The sequence below is a fragment of the Monodelphis domestica genome, chromosome 1, assembly GCF_027887165.1.
Source record: "Monodelphis domestica isolate mMonDom1 chromosome 1, mMonDom1.pri, whole genome shotgun sequence".
NCBI lineage: Eukaryota > Metazoa > Chordata > Mammalia > Didelphimorphia > Didelphidae > Monodelphis > Monodelphis domestica.
This window is the reverse complement of record NC_077227.1, coordinates 266,779,766-266,798,257: the sequence shown is the minus strand read 5'-3', so window position 1 is coordinate 266,798,257 and position 18,492 is coordinate 266,779,766. Positions and strand designations below refer to the sequence as shown.

Sequence of the window (18,492 nt, the reverse complement as noted above, 5' to 3'; positions counted from 1 at the left end):
GTTATTCATGGACGTTTATTAAACATTGAAGTATGAAAAAGGATCCTAGAGTTTGAAGATGTCATTTTAATGGGGAAGTTTCAATTCAGATTTTCATTTCAATTCACTTAAAATTTTTTAAAATCTTAATTGAAAATTTCAAGTTTGAAATGACAAAAAATTCTAATTTTTTGTTTTAGAATCAATACTGTATATTAGTTCTAAGGTAGAAGAGTGGTAAGGGCTAGGCAGTGGAAGCTGAACAATTTGCTCAGGGTCGTACAGCTAGGAAGTGTCTGACATCAGATTTGAATTTAGGACACCTCTCGTCTCTAGGCATAACTCTCTAGTCAATGAGTCATCTAGCTGCATAACCCCTTGAAATGACTTTTTTAAAAGTATTATTTTTAATTTAAAATTAAATTAAATTAAAAAATAAAATTAAAAATTAAAAAAATTTAAAAGTATTATTTAAAAGTATTATTAAAATCACATTTAGATAATGAAGGAAAAATAGAGCTTTTTTCCCCTAGTCTGTATTTGGTGACTTCAAGGTGTAGGATACTAGTAACTTCCCTAAATGATTCTAGAAATAGCATAATTGTCTTTTAAAGGTTGTTCCTTTAAATGAGGTTATTTTTAATACCAGGTTTCAGCTGAAGATCAGGCCTTTCAATTTTTCTATGGTTACTAAAATTATTCGTATAGTTATCTGAAGTAGGAAGGATAGAATATGTAGCATACACTTTAACTGCTTTTCCTATAACCATAATTTCCCCCAGTTCTTTCTCTTATTCCTTATTTTCCTTATTCCTATTTATTAAGCATCCACCTATGTTTTGTTACCCTGTCACTTTCAAGACTTGAACCCTAGATCTGTATTCCTGTTCCACCTCTGAACCCCCAAAGCTATTTGATTTTTCTCTTCATTACCAAAGGTATATATTATTCTTTGGAAAAATGAGAAATATTCAAAATTAAGCAATTCTCTGGAAGCCTTGCAATGAGATAAGAATATCAATCTGATAACAATTAAGTATCCAATGAGATATGGAGCATGGAAAGCACTGTGCTAGGTTCTAGTAGTTTTGAGAGGTATAAATATAGTTCCTCCTCTCAAGTTCTTCAGTACAATTGAGGAACCAGGAATAAAGGACTGAGGAAAAAATAAAAAGTAAAAAATATAGTTATAAAGTGACCTAGAAATTGGGTTTTAGAATGTAGGTCAAACAGCATTTACTGAGGACCCCTTTTGTTAGGGGGCATAAAAGAACACGCTTAAGTCCCCACCCTTAATAATAATTTATTTGAGAAGCTTATAGTCTTCTTCTGATGTGTACAATAAAACCCAAAGTGGGTTAATAGCCTTTGTATGGCCATTTCCCCTTAGTGAACATATAAATACTGAATGATCATGTATCAGTGAGGCATTCAATGTTTTTTAAAAACTGGCTCATTTTCCCTTTCATAGTTTGATTATGCATAAAAACATTGCTTGTGAACATTTTTGAGTGTCACACAATTTCATTAATTTGTTTCCACCTAAATGATCATTTTGACATTTGAATATGCCTAAAATAGAGTATTGATTCAGCCCAAATTAGATCTTTGTCTTGGCCTTTCTCCTTTGTTTTTAGAACTTTTCACATGTAAAATTAGCTTTTTAAAAAAATAGGTTTTATAGGTTTCTTTTCTTCCTGGGGAAAAAGAAACAAAACTTATTTTATGGCTCTTTTCTTTGAAACAAACAAACAAATTCTCTAGTTACTAGGGCAGCCCCTTTTCCTGAAACATCTCATGTTTTATTATACACTGACTTGAGGAAGCAAGGATGTAGTGTAAATTTAAAATAAAAATTTACAGTTTTCTCTTTTTTTAGACAGTATAGCTCAAGAGATGATGCCTAGTCAAGATGGAGGAGCCACTTTATTGTCTGTTACACAAGAACAGGATTCTACCCTGGAGATCACCAGAGAATCTGAGGAGACAGAGGAAAGAAATAGGAGCCCATCTCCCATCATGGTAGTTTCAAGTGTAACTCAGCTATCAAGAAAATCAGAATACTTGGCAACTCCTGTGCCAGCTACTGCCATGCCTTTGTCCCTGGCAGTTACTCCAGGTATGGAAATGAAGGTTAGAGAGTCTGTCTCAGTGTTAGAGGTTGAGTATGTTGTGTAAATGACATGGTATAGAATGTGGTGTCACATCTACATGTATACCTATATGTGTGTATATATGTATACAGATAAAATGTTGAAATAAAATATATAGAGGCAAATTAGGTGGATAAAAAGAGATTTGTTGTTCTGGGATACCTAGAATGGCCTGACACATCCAGAGGCCAGTTTAAGATGTGATTTGTTGGGTATAAGAGAATGTTTAGGTTTGACCACATCTCAAAAGGCTAGGGTTAATCACTGAGCTAATTATAGGCTAGGGTTTATTTCAAGTTCATTCATTCAAATAAAGTCAACAAGCATTTTTAAATGACTAACGATGTGCCAGGCACTGGGCTAAGCCCTGGAGAGACCAAGAAAAGCAAAAACAGTCCCTGGCATCGAGGATCTCACTGTCTAATGTGGGAGATGACGTGTGAACAACAATGTACAAACAAGGTAGTCTGCATAATAAATTTAGTCCAATGTGATTCTCTTTAGTCTACTCAGCTCTTTCTTATTTTGACAGATTTGGCCTTATTTACTGATTTTTTTTTCAGAGGTCTTGAAGTTGGAAATGATCTAGGGTCAGGTTTTATCTACTAGGACTGTTTTGAGCTGGAGAAAACTCCTGAATGTTTTTCTAGTTTAATTCTTTTTTTTTTTAACCTTTACCTATCCACATCCAGAGAAAGAACTGTGGAAGCAGAAATGCAGAAGAAAAACATGTGATCAATCACATAGTTTGATAGGGATATGATTAGGGTTTTGGCATTGAAAGATCACTCTACTGCAAATATGAATAATATGGAAATAGGTTTTGAACAATAAATCATGTATAACCCAGTGGAATTGCTTGTCAGCTTTGGGAGGGGGGAGGAAAAAAGGCAGGTGGGGGAATCATGAACTATGTAACCATGGAAAAATTTTCTAAATTAAAAAAGGGGAAAAAAGCACATAAGAAAACAACAACAACAACAAAAGTCTTAGGGACTCTGCAGTCTCTGGAACACACATTGATAAATTTACTATAGATTAAAAAAAACCAAAACAACCCTTACCTTCCATCTTAGAATCAATACTTTGATTGATTCTAAGGAAGAAGAGCAGTAAGGGCTAGGCAATGGGGGTTAAATGACTTGTCCAGGGTCACATAGTTAAGAAATGTATGAGACCAGATTTGAACCCAAGACCTCATCTCATGTCTCTAGGCCTGGCTCTCAATCCACTGAGCCACCAAACTGCCTCTTAAGTTCTTTTTTGATGATGAACTACTTATGGATCTTTCTTATGTGCTACTTTTATATAGAAGGTGGGATAAATATATGAACTGAACCTTTGATTTCACTGGTAGAGGGAGCTTTCAGGTAAGGAAACTCTACCAACACAGGTCAGCAATGCTTAGTATTTATTAGGCTGTGTTCTAGAGCACTGAGTGGTTTGCCTGTCCTCATATAGGCAAAATGTATCAGAGGAGGGACTTGAACACTGGCTTTCCTTGCTTTGAGGCCAGCTCTCTATTTGCCATACTGTGGTAGCCTCTCCAGAGTAGATGGCTTCTGGAATGTAGCCACCAAAGTTGTAATCAGTCCATAATGTGGCATGTTGTTCATTCATTTTTCAGTCAAATCTGGGTCTTTGTTATCCCATTCGGGATTTTCTCAGCAAAGATACTGAAATGGTTTGCTATTTCCTTCTCTAGTTAATTTTACAGATGAGGAAACTGAGGCAAATAAGTACTTTCCCAGGATCACACAGTTATCAAGTGTCTGAAGTCAAATTTGAACTCCGGAAAAAGAGTTTTCTTGATTCCAGGCTACTTTACCACCTAGCTGCCCATAATGTGACTTACAGAAAGAAAAATAATTTTTCTGATTTGGTAATAGGACTTTTCTAGCTCTAAATCTATGATCCTATGATGATTCTATGATTTCCTTTCTTAGAAGAGAAACCCCTCACTAAAAACAGATGACTTGATTTAGTGCATGGAAGTCTTTTCCCTATATTGCCAAGGATGGTTTATTTTGAGTTTTGAGTTACTGGTATTTTGGGCTCTTGCTTGAGAAATGAATTTGCATTAATGTTTCTCAATTTCTGTGATTATTTTATTAGTTACTGCCCTGTCTTAAAATATATTTAAAATATTTTTAAAAAAATTGATAGCCTTAACAGTGACCATCTCAAAAGAAGAGACATTCCCTCCAGCCTTTGACTCTTCAGTGACCCTTCCAGGAATGATGGAGGAGACTATGGGTATTTCCCAGACAGCTGCTTCTATAACTTCTGCTATAAGAACCATTCCATCTATAAGGCACATGAGTACTTCTGTGACATATGACCTGGAACAGATGGAATCACAAGGTATCTGTGTTCTGGAGGGAAGCCTTTTTGGGAGGGTGTTGGTTAAAGGTTTTTGAACGCAAAACTATTTCACCTCAGAAGTCTCAGTGAGGGCTTTTTCTTTGACTAGATTGGTTCAGGTAGAAAAGCTGAGCTGTGTGTGGTGGTACATGTCTGTAATCACTGCTACTGTGGGGAGACTGAGGCTGTGAGATTTTTTGAGCTAGAGAGTACTGAGCTGGCACTTTATCTAGTTTGAGCAATCTGGTGTCCTCATTAAAGACTAGCACCAACATTTCTGTTCCCAGAAAGAGGGCAGTGGTTACCTGGCTCCCTAAGGACAGGAGACCTGGCCCAGATCAGAAACTGAGTAGGTCAGAATTCCTGTGCCAGTCAGGAGGGAGATTTGACTCATGAGTCCTTCCTTCCTCCCTTCCCTCCTTCCATTCTTCTTTCTTCCCCTCCTTCCCTCCTCCCTCTCTCCCTCCTTCCCTCTCTTCTTTCCTTCTGGGGTGTGTGTGTGTGTGTGTGTGTAGGCTGGAGACTAACCCTTGGTCCGGGGAGGGTGCCCTTTCAAGAATGACAGACTGTGCTGGAAACTCTTTAAAGATAGAGATTTACTTAGGTTGAATGGTTGGGAGGTAGCCTGCAGGACCAACTGCCTCCCTGAACAGAGAAAAGTTCAGGATTTTGATATCCTAAAGGGATGAGATCCAAGTGACTTGGAAGGGAAGGATGGGGAGGGGGATGAACAATGAGAACAAATAAGTGGGGCAATCAGGGGAGAATAGGTGCCTTTGGAACTGGGGGCTTAAATAGAAGCACATATCATTTATGACATCCTGATCATATAGGTGGGTCTGGGGGCATAGTACAAGTACACATCCTTTATGGCATCCTGATCATGTCACCCATCTTGAGAAACCTTGGGGATGTTTGGGATAATAAGTGATCTTTGAGATGTAAGGAACATAAAGGTGAGTAAATTATCTGGAGGAACCGAATGTGTTTGAGATGTAAACACAAGGTATCCCCTCACTCTCAGACTGTAATCTTAAGGTTAGTGTAAATACATCCAAAGCTTAGAGATAGAGGATCCTATGTTTGTTTAGCTTCCAGTCCTAAATGGTGAATTCCTCATGTAATATTTGACCTGTGATGTCTCTAGGAATTTCAGGTGTACTGGGAGACCATGGTGCCTTCCTTCCTCCCTCCCTCCCTCCCTCCCTCCCTTCCTTCCCTCCTTCCCTCCTTCCCTCCTTCCCTCCTTCCTTCCTTCCTTCCTTCCTTCCTTCCTTCCTTCCTTCCTTCCTTCCTTCCTTCCTTCCTTCCTTCCTTCCTTCCTTCCTTCCTTCCTTCCTTCCTTCCTTCCTTCCTTCCTTCCTTCCTTCCTTCCTTCCTTCCTTCCTTCCTTCCTTCCTTCCTTCCTTCCCTCCTTCCCTCCTTCCCTCCCTTCCTTCCTTCCTTCCTTCCTTCCTTCCTTCCTTCCTTCCTTCCTTCCTTCCTTCCTTCCTTCCTTCCTTCCTTCCTTCCTTCCTTCCTTCCTTCCTTCCTTCCTTCCTTCCTTCCTTCCTTCCTTCCTTCCTTCCTTCCTTCCTTCCTTCCTTCCTTCCTTCCTTCCCTTCCTTCCCTTCCTTCCCTTCCTTCCCTTCCTTCCTTCCTTCCTTCCTTCCTTCCTTCCTTCCTTCCTTCCTTCCTTCCTTCCTTCCTTCCTTCCTTCCTTCCTTCCTTCCTTCCTTCCTTCCTTCCTTCCTTCCTTCCTTCCTTCCTTCCTTCCTTCCTTCTTTCCTGTTTTATTAATTCTTGCTATCTTTTATGCTATCAACATTTCCAAATATATTCCTATTTTCTCATTAAACCAGTGATAGGCAACCTTTTGAGCTTGGTGTGTCAAAATTTGCCAAAAAAGTGAGCATAACTTGGGTGGTGTGTCACTTTGAGAAAAAAAAACAACAACTACTACAATTTCACGATATTTATAGTTAAATAACAGAAATGTATAATTGTAACATATAACTGTATTTAATAAACCAAAAACTAATTATTTAACTTACCTGCTTAGTGACTTCTTTGTTCATCTGTCAGTTTCTTTTGTTGGTCTTGATATTATTTAACTTGTGTGGGGTGCTGTGAATTAAGATAAATGAGAGAGGGGGGGAATTCTTTAACTAACCTGCCTATTAGTGACTTTTTTATTGCTGAATTTCATTGACTGAATCAAAGTTTGGTATTTTGTACACTTCAAGCCCAAGCAAGCCCTACTAACTTCATCTGTCAATCTGTTTCTTTTGTTGGTTTTAGTATTATTTAATGCTGAGAATAAGATCTCACAAAAGTAGATAGAGGGAAAAATTGTGAGTAAAGCCCTGCTATATTTTTCAGGGTGCTAAAAGTGTCTGGTAATCAGTTCCAGGCACTCCTCTGTTGCATGTGGGCCGGAGCCCAACCCAGTATTCCACCAGCCTGGCCCTGCCCCTTCCGTCCCCAGCCAACTGGCTGGGGGGGGGGCACTGAAAGAGCAGTGGCTACCACTGGCCAGCCTGCTTGTCCCGCACGCTCCTTGCACGTGCGCTTCTCCTCCCTATCCCCATGGGAGCCCAGGAGCCCCAGCCGCCTGCTGCCTGCTGCCCACTGCCCCCACAGCCATCAGGTGGAGCAGCCCTCTTCCCTGGGCCAGGCTGGGGAATGGCCAAGGCCATAGCTGTGGGTGTGTGGCTCCCTGTGGCTCTGGGCCCCAAGGCATGCTGAACCTACATGTGGCTGTGTGTCATTGAAAATGGCTACATGTGTCAGTGCTGACATACATGTCATAGGTTTGCTATCACGGCATTAAACCTTTCCTTATAACAATGAATAAAGGTTAAATGAAATTGATTGGCCTATGCTTATATCTCATGGTGCCCAGCCTCCTCCCCACTCTTTCTGCTGAGAGGAAGAAAGCATATATCATTATATGTTTTCCTAGTCCAAGATTAATTATTCAAATTAAAGATCATCTGTATTTTATATATATAATTTTAAAAGTTTTTAGTACTATGATTTAGTAACTTTATTTAATAATATGATTGTGCATATTGTTCTCCTGGCTCTACTTATTTTATTGCTTTGCATTAGGTCATTTATGCCTTTCAGTTCATCTAAAAATTCTTCCCATTCTTTGTCTCTTACAGTGTAGTAATATTTTTTAAAACCCATATATCATAATTTGCTCAGCCCTTTCTCAATGAATGGGTGCAGATTTTGTTTCCGGTTTTTTGAAATTCTTCAAATATTGCTATGAATATTTTGGCATATGTGGGAACCTTTCTTTCCATCCTCAATGTCTTTGAGTTATATGTGTGTACCTTTAAAAGGAATAATTTAGAACTGAATGAAGCCAGAACTTATCTTCATCTTCTATTCCCTTTACTTTACTTTTCCTCAACCTGACTGTAGCTATTTAAAGGAGCTGAAATCCAACTGAGAAACTGAGGATGAGATAAAGATATATTTTTTTCTCTCTGATGCCTTTTTTGCCTCATATTTTTTCCCCTAATTGTTCAGCAAGAGAATTGTAATGGAATATCTTGTGTTTATTGGAAATTGAAGACTAAACCTGTTCAGTGATCAAGAGAAATAAAGCAGATTGAGCTCTTAAATCAAGGCCAAGCAGCTAAGTAGTTCGCTCACTTCTAAGCATTTGCTGGTGTCAGACATTCTGGGTAATTAATAGAGTGGGTGCACTGTGTATTCAACTGTCAACCTCCAGAACAGTTTCACAAGTAAAATAAATCAGTAATTGAATAATCTCACTGTTTGGTCTGTGTCTGCTTAGAATTCTTGATAAATGGAATTTTATTAAGAGGACACAAAAATTGTACTCCATTGGAGTAGTATGCCCTTCTGCTTTTGTTGACTGTAATGCCAAAGGAATGTACCTTCCTGGCCTTTTCTATCTACCCAACATTTCATTCAGGGAGGTTATTTTATATTTTAGTAGAGACATTTGAAAATATTTTCAGGTATGTTTTCATCGGTTCTTTGTAAGAGATTAAATCATGAAAGGTTTCTGAAGAGTGTTTCATAGAATCCATGAAATGGAGAGAAAATAGAAGATGGGTAAAGGAAAAGTGGGCAAGATAATTCTGAAGGAAAGTTCATCTCTGAAAAAGAAGTCTAAATTAAAGTAACTGATATTATATTAATATATAAGTATAATAATAGAATTATATTAATATTATATCCATAAGGGAAAATATTCTAAATCAATTAAATAAATAAATCAATTAAAAATATTGCATCTATACAAATAATCCTTTATTAGGTTCTTTGAGCTGGAACACCAGCCTTCTCCTCCATTAAGAGGTCCCTTTCAGTTCTGGACCAAAGCATGTGGACTGGATTTAATTCCAGGGGGTGGGGAAATGTTATTTTTTTTTAAATTTAAATTTTTTAAAATTTTAATTAAAAATTTTTTTGGAAATGTTATTCTTTAAAGAGCTGGGTTACAATTTCACCCCCAACCCTTGAATTCAATAGCTCTTTATTCTCTTCTCCTCCCCCCCCACCCCTTCAGAATCTAGGGAAAAGTTACTTAAAGTTTAGATTTGGTTCATGTCTAAGATCTCTGCAAAAGGAGGGGAGTAGAGAGATTCTCAATGTTCACTGTGAATCAGGTATAGAACAACTTTATTTCTACCATACACACCAAAATATTTCACTCAAGAGATATGCAAAGATGTAGGAGCAGTAAATTCCTGCTGTCATGCTTTTCCTATAGACTGAGACTTAAACATAAAGTAGTTTACAGGAATCCTGAATCAACATTTCACCTTTGACTCAGCATTGCACTGTCCAAAGAGTTTTCTCCAGGCCCTTGTCTTCTGGCCAATTAGGTCAGGGGTTGGATTCATCTTCCTTTTGGTGGTCAGCCCCAAGAGGCATTGCTGGATCCCTATCCAAAGCACCAGCTGGGGACCCAGGAGTTCCCCAAACTTTCCAGCTTATAAGATTGCCTTCAAGACATTTCAGAATCACTGATCAGTTAATTTATACTCAAGAGAGTAACAACATAGAAGAAGTAGCTGAAGATTGAGGCTCAGGTTGGCCTAAGCAGTATATGAACCCTCCACCATATATTCCCAGCTGCTATTGAAGAATTTTGACATTCTCTCCAGGCAGGAAGTGTGTGTGTGTGTGTGTGTGTGCCCGCACGCGCATGTGTGTGAGACAGACAGACATAGACAGAATAAAGCCAGAGATAGAGACAGAAACAGAAAGGGACAGAGAGTCAAAGATAGATATAGACATCTAGAGGGGGAGACTGGGAATGAAGAATAGATTGAAAAAAATGCATTTCTTTGGTGGCTTGAGGGAAAAATCTCCAAAACTTTAATATTTAGCGAAGCTAAATAAACACTATGAAAAAAGTATTAAAAAGAAAACAGATTTAATACTTTGACTACTTTGATACTTAGTATACTCAAGTAAATTTTCCATTGAAGAAAAAACAATTATTTTTTATTTTTGACTTTGCTGAGTGCACTTCCAAGCTCAATGTAATTGCCATATGAAATAGAAAATGTACCTATGACTTCATTGATATAGGGAATTTCTGGATAAGGAGGCCATCTCTATCAATGCAGGTGAGCATTTTCCTTGTAATTTATGAGTATTAGAGAGTTGCCAGGGGAATCAAAAAATTAATTGACCTGCCCAGTCACACAGGCATCATGGGTCAACAGAGGGACTTGAACTCATACCTTTCTGCTAGGAGCTTGGACTGATTTTGTATTCTCTTTATATTATTTTTGAGGAAGAAATATGTGCTCTTCAGCCATTATAGTCAAGATAGAAGATATACTTGAGTTCATAAAATCAGTTTTTTTTCCTTTCTGAATAAATATTCCCTCTCTTAGAGAGGACTTCCTTCCCATTTGCCAGCTTGTCATGTGACTATTAAATTCGTCAGGTAGCTGGAGATATGATGGTAGAAATGAGAAGAGGATTCAATTACAACATCATTAGGGGCCACTTCAGAGATCAAAGACTTTATTTGTAAAATACATTTAAATGTTTTGCTTTCAGTGGCTGTGGTTTGGTCCTATAAAATTAATGAATAAGAATAATAGGATCATCAAATTGAATCGTCTATTTCTCCTGATAATTCTGCAGTATCGTATTAAGGATGTTCATCACTTACTTCAGTTATACTAAGGACGAATGCAGATTTTGGCTTAAGTGCTATGGAAATGCTTTGAATTCTAATTTTGTATCAATGATCAAACCACTAAAATAAGTGTAAATATGGGAAGAGTGGAAGAGAAGAATGCTGATATGGGATGGAATGATAGAATATGTCCTTTCATTTTGGTGGTAAAACAAGGGAAAATACATACACCTCTATATTGGCTGAAATAATGAATTTTTTAAATAAAACTGGTATTTTATAACATTATATAATATTTAAAAAATGAAGCTTCTTTGGTCACGTGTGGTGCAGAGAAGGAAATGTGGTTTGTGCTTTAAAATTTTTTTTTGCCTGCTTTAAGATTTTAATTAAATTTCTCTCGAAAAATTATCTACAATAAAAAACCTGATTCACAAAGTATAAGGATGCTATTAAAAAACAAACAACTTTAACTTTCCATCTGAGAGTCAACACTGTGTTATTGTTGCTAAAGAAGAAGAGTGGAAAGGTCTAGGCAATGGGAGTTAAGGGATTTGTCTAGGGTAACACAGCTAGGAAGTGTTTGAGGTCAAATTTGAACCCAGGACCTCTCATCTATAGGCCTGTTTCTCTAGCTGCCCCAATAAGGATACTAATTAATGATTCCAGCAATTAATGTTTTCCTTTATCTTTATGCTTTAATGGATCTCTGATTTCATCAGTGTGGCAACTGTGAGATTTAAAATGATTGAGGTCTCCTTACCAAATTGAAGTTTACATTCTCCCCATGGGTCTTTTTCCTATGTGATCTATTTTCCCTGCACTCTCAGAAACCCCCTCATAGGGTATTCTGCATCCCTGTCCTCCACCCCACCACATGCTGGAGAATTTTTTTGTTGTTCATTCTTTTGATTTTGAGAGGAACATTGTTTTTTCCATTGATTTTTCTCTTACACTCAACACATGACTGGCTCACCTTTTCCAGTCATACATTTCTTTGATAATATCTTTTATATCATTTTTCTTGGTTATTTAGTGACAATATTCTATAGTCTATTCATATTGCCATTTAAATTTTTTTTGTGTGACCCTTTTTTGGGGTGGGGACCTTTAACTTTAATTCTTTGGAGATTGTGATATTCATGGCAAGATCACAAAAAATACTCTTTTAAAAAAACTTTTAAGTTTATTTAGTTAATTAATTTAGAATATTTTCCCATTGTTACATGAATCATGTTATTTCTCTCCCTTCCTCCCACCCCCCTCCTGTAGCCAATGAGCAATTCCACTGGGTTTTACATGATCAAAACCTATTTCCATATTATTAATATTTGCACTAGTTATCGTTTAGAGTCTACATCCACAATCATATCCCCATTGAGCCATGGGATCAAGCAGTTGAAAATAATACTCTTGTTAAAAAAGACACCTTTTTTTTCCCTAGGAGAAACTCAGACTCATTAAAAAGAGCTGCAAAATTTCCTAGAATCCAGCCTGTTCTCAATCTCTTGTTCAATTATGAGTCCAATTCACTTTCCATGTCTAGGGCTTGTCTAAATTATGGTTAGTTTGTACTCTGAAAGGACCAAAATGGCATCATAGTTGTTATCTTTTGATTCACATATAAATTGGATGAAAGTGAGGCAGAGTTGTACAAAGTTGTAGGCCTCCCTGTCTCTTCTAGAATCATCAAAGTTCAGTGACAAGACAAAAATCAAAGATAACTGGTGATGGCTTGAGATGACCTTGGCTTTCTTGACTTGGTTAGGTGTCTAAAATTTATTTAATGATGAACCAACTTAATGAATTATTCACATTCTTTCAGTTATATCCATTTTGGAATATATTCGTATTTTAACGAGTTAACCATTATATATCCATATTCCTTATCCATTTGGATAGTTAGTTTTAATTCTTTGGGTGATCATAGATCTCAATTCAGTGTTCAAGGATTTGGTACAGTCAGAACAATGCCAATAACAAAGAGGAGTATTTCGAGATCACTATCTAGAGGGAATTCCTCTTTAATTTGGCCTCTGTTCCAGTTATCTTCCATGATAGTAAACATCATGATTAAGTCTCCATGTTTTATGTGTTTCTTAATATTAATATTCAGTGTCATTGAACAAAATTATCTCTGCTGTAACACCTTTCAGGGAATCTTTTATCATCTTGACATTTTCATAGGAAAAACATTTTTGGAGGAAAACCTTTAAGGTGATGTTTTGATCTAACCAAATTAAATGCTTTTTTAAAAAGAGGATCAACAAACAGTATGCATAATGAAAAATGGTTCCCCTCTACATTTTAGTCAGTTGTGTGACCCTAAAGATGTGGTCTTTGGTAAAATATTGTTTGTGAAAAACTACCTGTTCTTATTTTATACTTTCATCAAGGATGCCCTTGGTTTGTGGAAAGATAGTCTCATCAAATTTTGCAGATGGAAAAGTAGGTATATAGATCCAATATTTATTGATTTGTACTTGTTCTCTCTCTTTTTTCTTCTTCCCCTTTCTCCCTCTCCCTTCTCTCTGCCATTTTATCTCTCTCTCTTCCCTTTCTCCTTTTCTCCCCCTCTCTTCCTATTTTTCTCTTCTCTTTTATCCTTCTTTTCCCTTTTCCTTCCTCCTCACCCCTCCCTCTCTTCCTCTTCCTTTTTCTCTTCTTTTCTCTAGGTCTGCCTACCTGTCAGTCTCTGTCTACCTGTCCTTTCTTCCCCCCTCCATCTCCCTCCTTTCCTCCCTCCCTTCCTCCCCTCCCTCCCCATCTCCCTTCTTCCTTTCTCCACCCCCCCCACAATAAGATTCATCTGTCCATTGTTTCCTTCCTTCTTTCAGATACCTAAAGAGTAGTTTTCTATAGCAAATAATTTTATCTGGTTCTAAAATCATCATTCTCATGTGTCTGGTATTGATGGCATATTTATAGCACTTTACTGCTAGTGTAGTGATTTTAAATGCTTTCATGCCCTTGTCATGTCTCAGTGCTTAGGGTGGTTGCCATATTTTTGCTGTGCATTTAGTACTTCAAAACACTGTAAATTAATATTGGTTGTCTTATATTGTCATAAAACTTTGTTCAGTTTCCGTTGTCATCAGTTCTCATTTTAATTGATTGTCTTATATTTTCCTTAAAGAATTTACTTTTTAATATAATCAGAATTAAGTAAATATTGGCTTGGTATTTACTTCTTTTTCTTTCTCTTGTGCTTCTAGTGTCCTTTGTTAAAAATTTGGAGCTACTTAAAATGCCCCTCTATACTTGTTATTGTGATTTATTATCTTATGAAAATATAAATGATTAATTTTATACTTACTAATTAGCTGCTTAGAGGGATGCAACCTGCTATTTTAGAAAGAACCTGGTTGTGGAAGTCAATAGGAGTTGCCAGTCTGAGGTCTAACACTAACTAGCTGGATTAGATTGTAAGCTCCTTGAGGAAATCTTTTGCTTTTCTTTTTATCTCCAGTATTTAGTACAGTACCTGACACATAGTAGATATTTTACAAACATTTATTGACTGAATGATTTAAGGAAAAGAATGTAATTCCTTAAGTTTCATTCTATTTATCTATAAAACAAAGGGACTGATTCATTCTCATTTATCTATAAAACAAAGGGACTGATTCAAGCACCTTTAAGATATCTGTTTCTAACATTTTCAAACTATACCTATGAATAGTTCTTATTATATCTGATTGGTATAGTGATTCTTTTTTTTTTTTTAAATTTAATATTATTTTATTTGGTCGTTTTCATACATTATTCACTGGAAACAAAGATCGTTTTCTTTTCCTCCCCTCCCCTCCCCCCCACCCCCCCGCCTTTCCCTCTCCCATAGCCGACGCATGATTCCACTGGTTATCACATGTGTTCTTGACTCGAACCCATTTCCCTGTTGTTGGAGTTTGCATTATAGTGTTCATTTAGAGTCTCTCCTCAGTCTTATCTCCTCCAACCCTGTGGTCAAGCAGTTGCTTTTCAGCGGTGTTTTTACTCCCACAGTTTATCCTCTGCTTGTGGGTAGTATTTTTTTTTAGATCCCTGCAGATTGTTCAGGGATTGCATTGATACTAATGGAGAAGTCCATCACCTTCGATTGTACCACAATGTATCAGTCTCTGTGTACAATGTTTTCCTGGTTCTGCTCCTCTCGCTCTGCATTACTTCCTGGAGGTTGTTCCAGTCTCCATGGAACTTCTCCACTTTATTATTCCTTTTAGCACAATAGTATTCCATCACCAACATATACCACAATTTGTTCAGCCATTCCCCAATTGACGGGCATCCCCTCATTTTCCAATTTTTGGCCACCACAAAGAGCGCAGCTATGAATATTTTTGTACAAGTCTTTTTGTCCATTATCTCTTTGGGGTACAAGCCCAGCAGTGCTATGGCTGGATCAAAGGGCAGACAGTCTTTTATCGTCCTTTGGGCATAGTTCCAAATTGCCCTCCAGAATGGTTGGATCAATTCACAACTCCACCAGCAATGAATTAATGTCCCCACTTTGCCACATCCCCTCCAGCATTCATTACTTTCCTTTGCTGTCATGTTAACCAATCTGCTAGGTGTGAGGTGATACCTCAGAGTTGTTTTGATTTGCATCTCTCTGATTATAAGAGATGTAGAGCACTTTTTCATGTGCTTATTAATAGTTTTGATTTCTTTGGCTGAGAATTGCCTGTTCATGTCCCTTGCCCATTTATCAATTGGAGAATGGCTTGATTTTTTGTACAATTGATTTAGTTCTTTATAAATTTTAGTAATTAAACCCTTGTCAGAGGTTTTTATGAAGATTGTTTCCCAATTTGTTGCTACCCTTCTGATTTTGGTTACATTGGTTTTGTTTGTACAAAAACTTTTTAATTTGATGTAATCCAGATTATTTATTTTGCATTTTGTAATTCTTTCTAATTCTTGCTTGGTTTTGAAGTATTTCCCTTCCCAAAGGTCTGACATGTATACTATTCTGTGTTCGCCTAATTTTCTTATAGTTTCCTTCTTTATGTTCAAGTCATTCATCCATTTTGAATTTATCTTGGTGTAGGGTGTGAGGTGTTGATCTAAGCCTAATCTTTCCCACACTGTCCTCCAATTTTCCCAACAGTTTTTATGAAATAGTGGATTTTTGTCCCAAAAGCTGGGTGGTATAGTGATTCTTATGAAAATTAAGTGGTGCTTTATTTAGGTGATATGGAGATATTGAAGAGGGGGGAGTAGGGATCATATAACAACTATAAGAAATATTATATATCATCTTTCCCCTTTAAACTCTTACCTGCTGTCTTAGAAACAATACTAATTATCAATTCCAAGACAGAAGAGCGCTAATTAACTGGGATTAAGTGACTTGTTTAGAGTCACATAGCTAGAAAGTATCTGAGGGCAGATTGGAACTCAGGACCTCCCATCTTCAGACCTGGTTCTCTATTCACAGAGCCACCTAGCTGTCCCTCCCTATAGACTATTAATCAAATGATTCTTATTTTGTTACTTGAATGACCTTTAATTAAATAAATCATTAATGACTTAATTATTCTTTAATTAGGTAATTAGTCAATCAATTAACAGGCATTTATTAAGCACCTACTATGTGTGAGGTTCTGTGCTTAGCTCTAGAGACACAAATAGAAAAGTAAGATGGTTGGTCCTTGCTTTCATAGAGCTTACATTCAATTAGGGGGATACAGTCCATACTGGGGAGCAAGAGCTTTGATCTAAGCAGTCATAAGGATTCTGAGGGGAGCCACTGGACGATAGACTGCCATACTTTTCCAATTGCATTGGTAGTAATATTGACTTCATTATTTTTCCCAGAACAAGAGGTAAAAAAGTGGATATGAAAGGCAATACTTCTTTTGGAGAGGAGAGAGCCTGGAAAATGTCCATACTGGGTCTTGGTAACTTAATGGGTGGCTAGATGGGATGAAATGGTCTGAATGTCTTGAGATGAGGATTGACTCATTCACTCCAATTCATCTAATTTTGGGTTAACTTCTAGGTTAATGGGGAGCCAGTGGCATATTAACATTTAAGTAAATTACTTTCAATGCATAACATATCAAAACAACTTAAATTGTCTCCCTACAGATCCATCAAGTTTCATCGTCTTTTGTTCTCACTCACTTTTCCCTGTATTCCCTATATAGTTAGTGTATTCTCATTCTACTTTTACATTATTTCATAAGGGTCATCTCAGATTTCTTAAATATTCCTCTTTCTTGTCAGTTTCAATTACATTAGGTTGCTTCCAGTTTCTTTCCAATTACATATAATACTTAATGAATTAGTTTTTAATGTAGAAGGCAGTTCCTGATGCTCAGCTCTTAGGCTCACAGATTTCTGAAATCTGAGAAATTAAATGGATCCTTTGTGAAACTAGTATTCCAATGTTTGGGCCAAAGGCTTTATCCTAGGCGCTCACTCTGTGATTTGGGAAGATCACTGTGATTATTGTTCTTAGAAGGGCTCATCACCTTTGTGGTTAATGTGGTGATGTATAGTAGCTGTTGGAACCAATGGTTCCTTGGGAATGTACAGCAGGAAAGAAAGGCATTAAAGGCATTTTTGATATGTAGTAGATAGCAATGACAAGAAGAAATAAAATTTTTTAAAAGGTGAAGTGAGAAATATGCAAGAAAAGGGATATGTGCAGAAATGGTGTATCTTTGGGGCTCTGGAAATAGTTATGGTATATATGAAATATATATATATGACATATAAATATAATATATATATATATATAATAACTAGTATTTCCATAATGCTTAAAGATTTGCAAAGTATTTTACATGTTATCTCATTTGGTCCTCATGCAGCTTTGTGAAATAGGTGCTATTATTATCACATTTATAAAGATGAAGAAACTGAGCCTGAGAGAGGTTAAGTGGACCTGGACCTGGACCTGGACCTGGACCTCCCTGCCTCTGGGCCTTTATTGATCTAATTATTGATCTAATGAGCCACATAGATGCCCCTATCATCATTATTATTAATCTACAGTCATCAGTCCCTCAATCTGGTGATGATGTCTTTCTTTGAGTCTTTTACTGCACTCTTTTTTTGCTCAAATGATGTTTATAGAGCAATATAGAGGTGTGCTGGTAAATGTTTAACAAGTAGATTCTCTGGAGGAAAGCGTATACATACTGTAAGGATGGGTGCATGATAGGATTTTTGGAATCCTGACATCAGAGCTGAGGGAGAGAAAAAAATGTCAGTTAGAGAGCAAAGGATTCTGGGAAGGAAAGTGACCTGAGGAAGATCTGGGGAATTCTGGGAGCTTCTGATCTGAGACTGTGACCTGAGATGGCCTGTTTTTGGGCTAGGGATTTCACTAAAGCCACCTGAGAGAATCCTTTTCTTTCATTCAAGCTTCCTAGAGATCTTTCTTCAATTTGATATCTCCAACCACCTGTCAACTGAGGAGGAGTTACCTCTAACCCCAAAGTGGGACTGTGAGCTCATGGAAAGGAGAGCCCAGCTCCCTTGCCCTTTCCTGCCTTCTTGCACCTATGTCTTTGTAGTTTCTAAGGCCAGATAGTTACATAAAATAATAGTGGGGTTATTTAATTGGGGAAATGGACTGGAGAAGCCTGGAGTTGTGAAATCCTCGCTCCCCAGGTGAGGGACCATGTAGAAAATATTAGGGTAACCAATCCCCACCTTTCTCTACCCAGTTTACCTAAGATCCTTCATGAAAACCTTTATAAAGCAGTCAGATTTTGGCTAAGCCTCTTGATATAGTTTTAAAGGGTATATGATACAAGAACAATAGAAAGTCATTTGAGCCAAGACCCTCTGAGGCAAAGCCCCTGCTGGGGTCTGCCTCTAGATCCTCTCTGTGGGAGAACTGAGGACATCCTT

At 37.3% G+C, this 18,492-nt stretch overlaps 1 protein-coding gene across 6 annotated transcripts in view; it reads left to right on the top strand.

Annotated features, from left to right (window-relative positions):
- The window catches only part of ARMH4 (armadillo like helical domain containing 4), a 150,015-nt gene that overhangs the window by 18,694 nt on the left and 112,829 nt on the right, over nt 1–18,492 (top strand). For all 6 annotated transcript variants that reach the window (XM_056810813.1, XM_056810811.1, XM_056810814.1 and 3 more), the window contains exons 3-4: nt 1,859–2,098; nt 4,299–4,496. In XM_056810813.1, coding sequence (XP_056666791.1) covers nt 1,859–2,098; nt 4,299–4,496 — 438 coding nt within the window. The remainder of the gene's footprint in view (nt 1–1,858; nt 2,099–4,298; nt 4,497–18,492) is intronic.